At 41.5% G+C, this 11,803-nt stretch overlaps 1 protein-coding gene across 1 annotated transcript in view; it reads left to right on the top strand.

The window, feature by feature from the left end:
- The first annotated feature begins 445 nt into the window (after positions 1-445).
- vtg3 (vitellogenin 3, phosvitinless) overlaps positions 446-11,803 on the top strand; it is a 48,811-nt gene continuing 37,453 nt past the window's right edge. Inside the window, exons 1-5 of the mRNA XM_062028626.1 lie at positions 446-485; positions 553-573; positions 641-792; positions 5,718-5,969; positions 6,047-6,208. Of these exons, the coding sequence (XP_061884610.1) occupies positions 446-485; positions 553-573; positions 641-792; positions 5,718-5,969; positions 6,047-6,208 (627 nt within the window). The remainder of the gene's footprint in view (positions 486-552; positions 574-640; positions 793-5,717; positions 5,970-6,046; positions 6,209-11,803) is intronic.

Here is an 11,803-nt window from a genome sequence, read left to right as displayed (position 1 = left end):
CTTGATGAAAAATGGGCTGCATGGTCGAGTCGTGTGTGTGTATATGTACTACTGCCTAGTTTCTCTTGTTATATTCTTCTTTTTAATGCTATATTTTTATTCTTATTGTTGCTTTTTATTTTTATTCTGATTGTTATATTTTCTATTTTCTTTCCATTTATACCCCCATTATTTACCTTTTACTTTTCAAATTCGATCTCAATTCTGTACACTGCTGCTGGAATTTCAATGTTCCTGAGGGAGCTCTCCTGAAGGAATCAATAAAGTACTATCTCTCCATATTAGTTTGTGTACACAGTAGTTTGTGCATGTATTCCTGTCCCAGCAGTATCAGCGGGTGTTGTGTCGCGGTGACAATGTCAGCCTTGAGGTCAGGTGACCCTCAGCAGAGGTCAAAGAAGACATAAAAGAGGAGGCCAAACAGAAACATGTGCCTGCATTGAAGATGAGGAGACTCCTGCTCTGCTGCCTGGTGGCTCTGACCAGTAAGTCTGAGAGAACAATTGTACTTGCATGAAGCGTACTTTCTAACGGCGTGTGTGTTGTTTGCAGCGTGTCAAAGTGTCCGCTACGGTGAGTACGGCCGCAAACACTCCAGCACAACACGGGCTTGTCTAAAGCAGCGTTCCACGGCTTGCAGAGTTCAGCCTGAACCCCAAGAAGACCTACGAGTATCGCTACGAAGGTCTGCTGAATGTCGGCCTGGGCATGTCCAACCTGGCAGAGGCTGGCGCCAAGGTCACCTGCAAGGTCAAGATTATGGGCGGGACTTCTCAGACCTTCCTTCTGCAGGTCAGCAAAGACAAACCTCTTTAAAGTACAAATTAATGTCATGTTGAGGAGTCTGCGTCCAGGTAGAGTACAATTTGTAAGAATTTGCTCTCCTCAATATGTATTTCATATTCAATACAGAGCAGAGAATGCTTTGTAAATTTAAAAAATAGATATTTATAATTTTGATCAATTCATTTAATTTCATTTGCAATATTTATTAATGACAAATAAATAAACTTGAACCGTAGCACCAGGCCTGGCCCTAACCAATCTGGCGCCCTAGGCAAGATTTTAGGTGGCGCCCCCCCCACATCGGCAGTGAAGTGTACTCACAAGAAACCGAATAGCTTTGTCTTTGACCTTTTTTTTTACTTAAAGAAAGCAAATTAACATATTATATGAGAATGTTATGTTATGATTATCTTTAACCGAATCACAGCAGTGCTCAAATTAAAAAAACAGCATTCCCTCTCATGTGATATTGCTTAATTAACATTAATGATGTGCACTTTAACAACTAGGCTTACAACTATACCTAATATATAAAGGGGTGGAAAAGTGACTATTACCTGCAGGGCAAACATTAGCTAACCAGAAGGCAATAACAATGTAAACAAAAAACACCTGCTTAAAAGATCTAATACAAATGTCCCTGAGGAATGTAAGGTGGGAGTACTGTAATTACCTAACGTTACATTATTATTTTCCATAACAATTTAGCCCCCTCCACAATATTAACCCGACGTTAAAACAGAACTAGCTATTTATTGATTAGCAATTGCCGAATCATGTAACATTAGCTTAATGCTAAAAAGCCAGGTTACAATCACATTCTGTAACAGACAAATAATTTCATGTAGGCTAACGTTACCTACCTGCTACCTCTGTCTTTTTCTCATTTCTCCTCCTCTTCTTTTCTATTTTTTCTTCCCTGGGCACCTGACAGTTTTGGCCGTTTTGACATCTTGTGTTGAAGGGAGGGAAGGGAGGGGGCGCACCGTGCGGGGGGAGGGGGTGGGGGCGTAATGTTGTAACAAATAATATTTCTATTAAATAGGCTTTACTTTGCATTTTAATTAACGTGGGATTATTTTTTGTATTTAGAAATAATAGTACCAAATTTTTTATTTTTTTTTCTCCAACATTTGTGGCACTGGCATGGCGCCCCCTGATGGACGGCGCCCTTAGCATTTGCCTATACGGCCTATGCCACGGGCCGGCCCTGGATAGCACTATAGATACATAAATGTAAAATAAATAAATACACCGGAACTACAATAAATAATTAAATATACAATAAATAAATAAACACATCCACAATAAATACAGCAACCTGGGCTACAGTGCATGAATGATTATATATGCAGTACATAAATATGAACTATAATAAACAAATACATATTCAATAAATAAACCTGAATGACAATAAATAATTATACAAATAATAAACAAACCTGAACTACAATAAATGATTAAATGTACAATAAATACATCAACATGGTAAAGTATAATTTGCTCTATTTTTAATATGTATTTTATATTCAATATATATATATATATATATATATATATATATATATATATATATATATATATATATATATATATATATATATATATATATACTACCGTTCAAAAGTTTGGGGTCACCCAAACAATTTTGTGGAATTGCCTTCATTTCTAAGAACAAGAATAGACTGTCGAGTTTCAGATGAAAGTTCTCTTTTTCTGGCCATTTTGAGCGTTTAATTGACCCCACAAATGTGATGCTCCAGAAACTCAATCTGCTCAAAGAAGGTCAGTTTTGTAGCTTCTGTAACGAGCTAAAGTGTTTTCAGATGTGTGAACATGATTGCACAAGGGTTTTCTAATCATCAATTAGCCTTCTGAGCCAATGAGCAAACACATTGTACCATTAGAACACTGGAGTGATAGTTGCTGGAAATGGGCCTCTATACACCTATGTAGATATTGCACCAAAAAGCAGACATTTGCAGCTAGAATAGTCATTTACCACATTAGCAATGTATAGAGTGTATTTCTTTCAAGTTAAGACTAGTTTAAAGTTATCTTCATTGAAAAGTACAGTGCTTTTCCTTCTAAAATAAGGACATTTCAATGTGACCCCAAACTTTTGAACGGTAGTGTATATATACATATATGTGTATGTATGTATGTATGTATGTGTATATATATATACTGTATGTATGTATATACATGTATATTGTTTTTCTTAATTCATTTATTTGAATTTGCTTTGAGTACCTTTAAAGGTAGAAAAGCGCTATACAAGCATAACCCATTTACCATTTAAATATAAATGTAAAATAAATAAATACATCTGACCTACGATAAATACATAAACAAACCTGAACTACAATAAATACGTGAATAAATAAATATTCAGTACATAACCTGAACAACAATACATTTTTAAATATACAATAAATAAATACATACTTTTACAATAAATAAATCAACCTGGACTACAGTGCATGAATACATACATATGCAGTAAATAAATATGAACTATAATAAACAAATACATCTTCAATAAATAAATAAACCTGAATATCATACAAATAATAAAGAAACCTGAACTACAATAAATGATTAAATGTACAATAAATAAATCAACATAGTACAGTACTATTTGTAAGAATGTGCTCTTTTTTCAATATGTATTTTCAATACAGACTGCATTGTAAATTCAAATATATATATTATTGTTTTGCTCAATTCATTTAATTGAATTTGCATTATTTATTGATGATATACAAATGAACCTTAACCACAGTACTATGAAAACATAAATGTAAAATAAATAAATACACCTGACCTACAGTGAATACATAAATAAACCTGAACTACAATAAATACATAAATGTACAATAGTAAATAGACCTGAACTACAGTAAATGCATAAATAAATAAATATACAGTACACAAATAAACCTGAACAACAATAAATGATTAAATATACAATAAATAAATAAATACTTTTACAAGAAATAAATCAACCTGGACTACAATAAATACATACATAAAAAAATGTACAGTACATAAGTTAACCTGAAGTACAACAAATAAATACGTATACAATAAGTAAATAAACCTAAATACACAATAAATAAATACATAATAAATAAATAATTATTAGAATTATGTGACATGCAACAATAAAATTATGGGTCGGACCATTTTGATGGCCGGCCATCAAATGACGTGACGGGCCAATATAAAATAATATGTCAGACCACGTAAAATGGTGTGGTGGGCCACAATAAAATGTAGTGGCGTGCTAGAATTAAATACAGTTATGTCGGGCCACTTTACAATTATATGCCACACCACATAAATTATGTAGTGGGCCACTTTGAAATTATGGGACAGGTCAAGATAAAATAAAGTGGTGGGCCAAATTAAAGTGTTGTGGCGGCTACAATAAAATTATGTGTTGGACCACGATAAAATGGTGTCGTGGGCCACAGTAAAATGGCGTGGCGGGGAACATTAAAATAGTGTATCGGGCCACAGTAAAATGATATGCCGAACCACATAAAATGAAATGGCAGGCCAAAATATAATTATGGGACAGGCCAAGTTAAAATGACATGGCAAACTACAATATAATGATTTAGGGGAACAAACAAAATGATGTTTTGGCGCACTTTAAATGATCTGGCAGGCCGCATAAAATGATGTGGTGTGCCACTTTAAAATGCTGTGGCGGCTACAATAAAATTATATGGTGGACCACTACAAAATGGTGTGGTGGACCACTACAAAATGGTGTGGTGGACCACAAAAAAATGATGTGTTGGACCACAATAAAATGATGTGACGGGCCACAATAAAATTATGTGGTGGGCCACATAAAATGATGTGGCGGGCCACATAAATGGTGTGGCGGGCCACAATAAAATGATGTGATGGACCAAAATAAAATGGTGTGGTGGGCTACAGTAAAATGGTGTAGTGGGGAACATTAAAATATTGTATCGGGCCACAGTAAAATGATATGCCGAACCACATAAAATGAAATGGCAGGCCACAATATAATTATGGGACAGGCCAAGTTAAAATGACATGGCAAACTACAATATAATGATTTAGGGGAACAAACAAAATGATGTGTTGGCGCACTTTAAATGATCTGGCAGGCCGCTTAAAATGATGTGGTGTGCCACTTTAAAATGTTGTGGCGGCTACAATAAAATTATATGGTGGACCACAACAAAATGGTGTGGTGGACCACAATAAAATTATATGGTGGGCCACGATAAAATGGTGTGGTGGACCACAATAAAATGATGTGTTGGACCCCAATAAAATGATGTAGTGGGCCACAATAAAATGATGTGATGGACCACAATAAAATGGTGTGGCGGGCCACAATAAAATGATGTGATGGACCACGATAAAATGGTGTGGCAGGCCACAATAAAATGATGTGGTGGGCTACTTTAAAATGATGGGACAGGCCAGGATTAAACGATGTGGCGGGCCACGATAAAATGATGTGATGGACCACGATAAAATGGTGTGGCGGGCCACAATAAAATGATGTGGTGGGCTACTTTAAAATGATGGGCCAGGCCAAGATTAAACGATGTGGCGGGCCAGATTTGGCCCTCGGGCCTTGAGGTTGTTACCAGTGTTGTGGAAGAAACCTTTCCTCTCATGGAAGCAGACTTGGTCAGTTCATGCTCCCAGACGAGATAGGACAGCACTGGTAAGGTAGGACAGACCGACCGTCTTCTTCTATCCAAAGTAGCGATCAGAGAAGACACGTGGAAGACTCGAGACGTTTGCTATTCATGTTCATAATAATCCATCAGTTGAGTAAAGTCTGATTGGTGACCAGACTTTTCATTCTCATCCTCAGCCTGATTCATCTCCATGTTGTCTGTTAAGATGGTCTGCTCTTCTCTGGTTCCAAGGTTTCAGATTTGTCCTTTGAGGAGTTCAACGGCTTCCCGGGGAAGAACACCTTCACCGTCTCCCCCAAACTGACTCAGCGCATCTCGGCCCAGCTGGTCAAACCCTTCATGTTCGACTTCGCCAACGGCCACGTGGGCAACATCCACGCCTCGGCCGAGATATCCGACACCGTCGTCAACATCGTCCGAGGAATCCTCAGCTTCTTCCACGTCAGCGTGAAGACCACGCAGAGCGTGTACGAGCTGGAGGAGGTGACCAGACACTCGCCTTGTCGGCGTGAGTCACAAACCGCGTTGCTAAAAAAAACCCCGCATTTTTGGTTTCATAGATCGGCATTCACGGCATGTGTCAGAGCAACTACGCTATCCAGGAGAACCGCACCACCAAGGACATGACCGTCACCCAGGTTGTGGACGTCACCAACTGCAGGGACAAGGCCGCCATCTACAGAGGAATGGCCACCGCCGTGCCGGACGACATTTCCAAACAGGTCTGCTCAAACACGACTCTGCAATAACCTTGTATTTAAAACGTATTGGCTAACGTACGTGAACGTTCATACATCTGCCAGCAGACCAGTAAAGGCCTACTGAAAGCCACTACTAGCGACCACGCAGTCTGATAGTTTATATATCAATGATGAAATCTTAAAGGCCTACTGAAATGATTTTTTTTAATTTAAACGGGAATAGCAGATCCATTCTATGTGTCATACTTGATCATTTCGCGATATTGCCATATTTTTGCTGAAAGGATTTAGTAGAGAAAATCGACGATAAAGTTGGCAACTTTTGCTCGCTGATAAAAAAAAGCCTTGCCTGTAGCGGAAGTAGCGTGACGTCACAGGAGCTAGTATTCCTCACAATTCCCCGTTGTTTACAATGGAGCGAGAGAGATTCGGACAGAGAAAGTGATAATTACCCCATTAATTTGAGCCAGGATGAAAGATTCGTAGATGAGGAACGTTACAGTGAAGGACTTGAGAGGCAGTGATGGACGTATCTTTTTTCGCTCTGACCGTAACTTAGGTACAAGCTGGCTCATTGGATTCCACACTCTCTCCTTTTTCTATTGTGGATCACGGATTTGTATTTTAAACCACCTGGGATACTATATCCTCTTGAAAATGAGAGTCGAGCACGCGAAATGGACATTTAAAGTGACTTTTATCTCCAAGACAATACATCGGTGACACACTTAGCTACTGAGCTAGCGCGATAGCATCGTTCTCAAATGAAGATAGAAACAAAATAAATAAACCTCTGACTGGAAGTATAGACAGAAAATCAACAATACTATTAAACCGTGGACATGTAAATACACGGTTAATGTTTTCCAGCCTGGCGAAGGTTAACAATGCTGTGCTAACGACGCCATTGAAGCTAACTTAGCAACCAGACCTCACAGAACTATGTACTCTCTCCTTTTTCTATTGTGAATCACGGATTTGTATTTTAAACCACCTGGGATACTATATCCTCTTGAAAATGAGAGTCGAGCACGCGAAATGGACATTTAAAGTGACTTTTATCTCCAAGACAATACATCGGTGACACACTTAGCTACTGAGCTAGCACGTAGCATCGTTCTCAAATGAAGATAGAAAGCCATCAACAGCCGTGCTCACCTGCATTCCAGCGATCGACGGCACGACGAAGGACTTCATCCGTGGGTTTGGCGGCAAGCATCGGCTAGGCGTAGTAAGTAGTCCTTGTTGTGTTGCTGTAAGTATTGTAATGCCCCGCAGTGGAGAAGGAGTCACACAGACGAGGAAGCGCTGCTCAATCGCTTTATTAAAAAGCGGTAACTGGTTGTAGTTCAAAAAGTAACGCACACACATACACGAGCTGCTGTTAGCCACAACTCACGCTCACACACACAAGTTCTCCGCCAACTCACTCGCGCATGCGCGTTCCCCAAACCCTTAAAGACACAGTACACTAATGCAAATATCACAGATATTACAGTATTGTACTTAGCCGCTAATACACCGATCCCACCTACAACGTTCTTCTTTGCAGCCTCCATTGTTCATTAAACCAATTGCAAAAGATTCACCAACACAGATGTCCACAATACTGTGGAATTTTGTCGAAGAAAACAAGAGGCTTTTCTATCGGGTCGATGGGGTCCAACCACTTCCGTTGCTTTTGTGACGTCACGCGCATAAATCATATCCAAAGGAGTTTTTCAACCGGAAGTGTGGCGGGAAATTTAAAATGTCACTTTATAAGTTAATCCGGCCGTATTGGCATGTGTTGCAATGTTAAGATTTCATCATATATATATAAACTATCAGACTGCGTGGTCGCTAGTAGTGGCTTTCAGTAGGCCTTTAACATTGCAACACATGCCAATACGGCCGGGTTAACTTATAAAGTGACATTTAAAATTTCCCGGGAAACTTCCGGTTGAAAACGTCTATGTATGATGACGTATGCGCGTGACGTCAATGGTTGAAGTGGAAGTATTGGTACACCATTGTATTCAATACAAACAGCGTCTGTTTTCATCGCATAATTCCACAGTATTCTGGACATCTGTGTTGGTGAATCTTTTGCAATTTGTTTAATGAACAATGGAGGCTGCAAAAAAGAAAGTTGTAGGTGGGATCGGTGTATTAGCGGCTGGCTGCAGCAACACAACCAGGAGGACTTTGAGTTGGATAGCAGACGCGCTATCCGACGCTAGCCGCCGACCGCATCGATGATCGGGTGAAGTCCTTCGTCGCGCCGTCAATCGCTGGAACGCAGGTGAGCACGGGTGTTGATGAGCAGATGAGGGCTGGCGTAGGTGGAGAGCTAATGTTTTTAGCATAGCTCTGTCGAGGTCCCGTAACTAAGTTAGCTTCAATGGCGTCGTTAGCAACAGCATTGCTAGGCTTTCGACAGGCGGCACAGCATTAACCGTGTGGTTACAGGTCCAGTGTTTGGTTCGGTGTCTCCTGATAGTAGTATTGTTGATCTTCTGTCTATCCTTCCAGTCAGGGGCTTATTTCTTTTGTTTCTATCTGCATTTAAGCATGATGCTATCACATTAGCTCCGTAGCTAAAGTGCTTCGCCGATGTATTGTCGTGGAGATAAAAGTCACTGTGAATGTCCATTTCGCGTTCTCGACTCTCATTTTCAAGAGGATATAGTATCCGAGGAGGTTTAAAATACAAATCCGTGATCCACAATAGAAAAAGGAGAAAGTGTGGAATCCAATGAGCCAGCTTGTACCTAAGTTACGGTCAGAGCGAAAAAAGATACGTCCTGCACTGCACTCTAGTCCTTCACTCTCATGTTCCTCATCCACAAATCTTTCATCCTGGCTCAAATTAACGGGGTAATCGTCGCTTTGTCGGTCTGAATCGCTCTCGCTGCTGGTGTAAACAATGGGGAAATGTGAGGAGCCTTTCAACCTGTGACGTCACGCTACTTCCGCTACAGGCAAGGCTTTTTTTTATCAGCGAGCAAAAGTTGCGAACTTTATCGTCGATGTTCTCTACTAAATCCTTTCAGCAAAAATATGGCAATATCGCAAAATGATCAAGTATGACACATAGAATGGATCTGCTATCCCCGTTTGAATAAGAACATTTCATTTCAGTAGGCCTTTAAAGAACAGTCAATGGTGATCAGCAAACCTATCAAAGAATTTTTCATTGCAGACTTCCTGAAAAGCAATGTCTTCAGCAGTGGACGTATGCGGTCTTTTGTTTTTGTGCTTCCACCCACAGAGAGAAGTGGGGCCTTGTCACCTATACGTGTAGTGTGCGACTATGTGTGGAAATTAACTGAGTGTTACCAGTGGCTGCAGGATTAGGTCTCTGCTTTTTGCAGATGATGTGGTCCTGATGGCTTCATCTGGCCAAGATCTTCAGCTCTCGCTGGATCGGTTCGCAGCCGAGTGTGAAGCGACTGGGATGAGAATCAGCACCTCCAAGTCCGAGTCCATGGTTCTCGCCCGGAAAAGGGTGGAGTGCCATTTCCGGGTTGGGGAGGAGACCCTGCCCCAAGTGGAGGAGTTCAAGTACCTGGAAGTCTTGTTCACGAGTGAGGGAAGAGTGGATGTGAGATGGACAGGCGGATCGATGCGGCGTCTTTAGTAATGCGGACGCTGTATCGATCTGTTGTGGTGAAGAAGGAACTGAGCCGGAAGGCAAAGCTCTCAATTTACCGCTCGATCTTTGTTCCCATCCTCACATGGAGAGGAGCCAGATGAGATGGTTCGGGCATCTGGTCAGGATACCACCCGAACGCCTCCCTAGGGAGGTGTTTAGGGCACGTCCGACCGGTAGGAGGCCACGGGGAAGACCCAGGACACGTTGGGAAGACTATGTCTCCCGGATGGCCTGGTAACGCCTTGGGTTCCTCCGGGAGGAGCTGGACGAAGTGGCTAGGGAGAGGGAAGTCTGGGCTTCTCTGCTTAGGCTGCTGCCCCCGCGACCCGACCTCGGATAAGCGGAAGAAGATGGATGGATGGATGGTGTTACCGGCAGTTTCCACAGGGTGTTTCCAGAGCAATGGGTGTCAGGGAGGGACGCAGAAGGAGATTTTCACAACAAAGTTCTAAAGCTTAGTGATGTATCAGATTGTAGGTCAGACCTGGGCAAATGAAGGCCCGGGGGCCACATGCGGCCCGTTAAGCTTTTCAATCTGGCCCGCCGGACATTCCCAAATCATTTTTTTATATCTTTAAGATGGAAAGTGTAGCTGCCATTATGATGTGCACTCATGTTTTCAAATGACTATAAGTCTTGAACTATACACAATATTTCAATGTTTGGAATCTGCGCTTTTGCATGATATTTTAGTGACTAGTGTTGTCCTGACACCAATATTATTTCGATACTCTTCGGTACTTTTCGATACTTTTTTAATAAAGGGGACCAGAAAAAATTGCAATATTGGCTTTATTTTAACAAAAAATCTTAGGGTGTGGCGGACCGGTACTTTTCAGAGGCGGTATGGTACCAAATATGATTCATTAGTATCGCGGTACTATACTAATACAGGTATACCGTACAATCCTACTAGTTACTATGGTAATCTACGTCACAGCAGGTCAGACGAGGCACCAAGCAGTGTGGGTGTGGGGCGTTTCCACAGAGTGTTTCCAGAGAGGCCAGCCTGAAATGTGGGTGTCAGGGACAGACACGGAAGGAGATTTTTACAAGAAAGTTCTAAAGCTTAGTGATGTATCAGATGTATCAGATTGTAGGTGTTTTTTGTTTTTTTACCCTTCGCGTTCATATTTCTCTGTTTGTTGCATTTGGCTTGATTGTAAAATGTCGATTGAGAGGGGGTGTGACCTTCATATGTTGTCAATATTCAGGGTTTTATCGTTCATACAAAAATGAAAAAATCCATTCTGTTTTTAAGGCGGTCTGTCATAACATTTGTAGCATTCAATCAGACTTTATTGTGAGGTTTTGTATTAGTTTTGCTAAAAATAGATATAACCGGACCCCAGACACATTTTTTTCTCTAATTTTGGCCCCTGAGTCAAAATAATTGCCCAGGCCTGTTGTAGGTGTTTTGTTTTTTTTACCCTTCCATTCATATTGTGCTGAAGAAGGAGCTGAGCCGCAAGGCAAAGCTCTCAATTTACCGGCCGATCTACGTTCCCATCCTCACCTATGGTCATGAGCTTTGGGTTATGACCGAAAGGACAAGATCACGGGTACAAGCGGCCGAAATGAGTTTCCTCCGCCGGGTGGCGGGTCTCTCCCTTAGAGATAGGGTGAGAAGCTCTGTCATCCGGGAGGAGCTCAAAGTAAAGCCGCTGCTCCTCCACATGGAGAGGAGCCAGATGAGGTGGTTCGGGCATCTGGTCAGGATGCCACCCGAACGCCTCCCTAGGGAGGTGTTTAGGGCACGTCCGACCGGTAGGAGGCCACGGGGAAGACCCAGGACACATTGGGAAGACTATGTCTCCCGGCTGGCCTGGGAACGCCTCGGGATCCCCCGGGAAGAGCTAGACGAAGTGGCTGGGGAGAGGGAAGTCTGGGTTTCCCTGCTTAGGCTGCTGCCCCCGCGACCCGACCTCGGATAAGCGGAAGAAGATGGATGGATGGCATTCATATTTTGCTGTGTTTGT

This window comes from Entelurus aequoreus, linkage group LG19, assembly GCF_033978785.1.
Source record: "Entelurus aequoreus isolate RoL-2023_Sb linkage group LG19, RoL_Eaeq_v1.1, whole genome shotgun sequence".
Classification (NCBI taxonomy): Eukaryota; Metazoa; Chordata; class Actinopteri; order Syngnathiformes; family Syngnathidae; genus Entelurus; species Entelurus aequoreus.
This window is presented reverse-complemented; position numbering and strand designations above follow the sequence as displayed.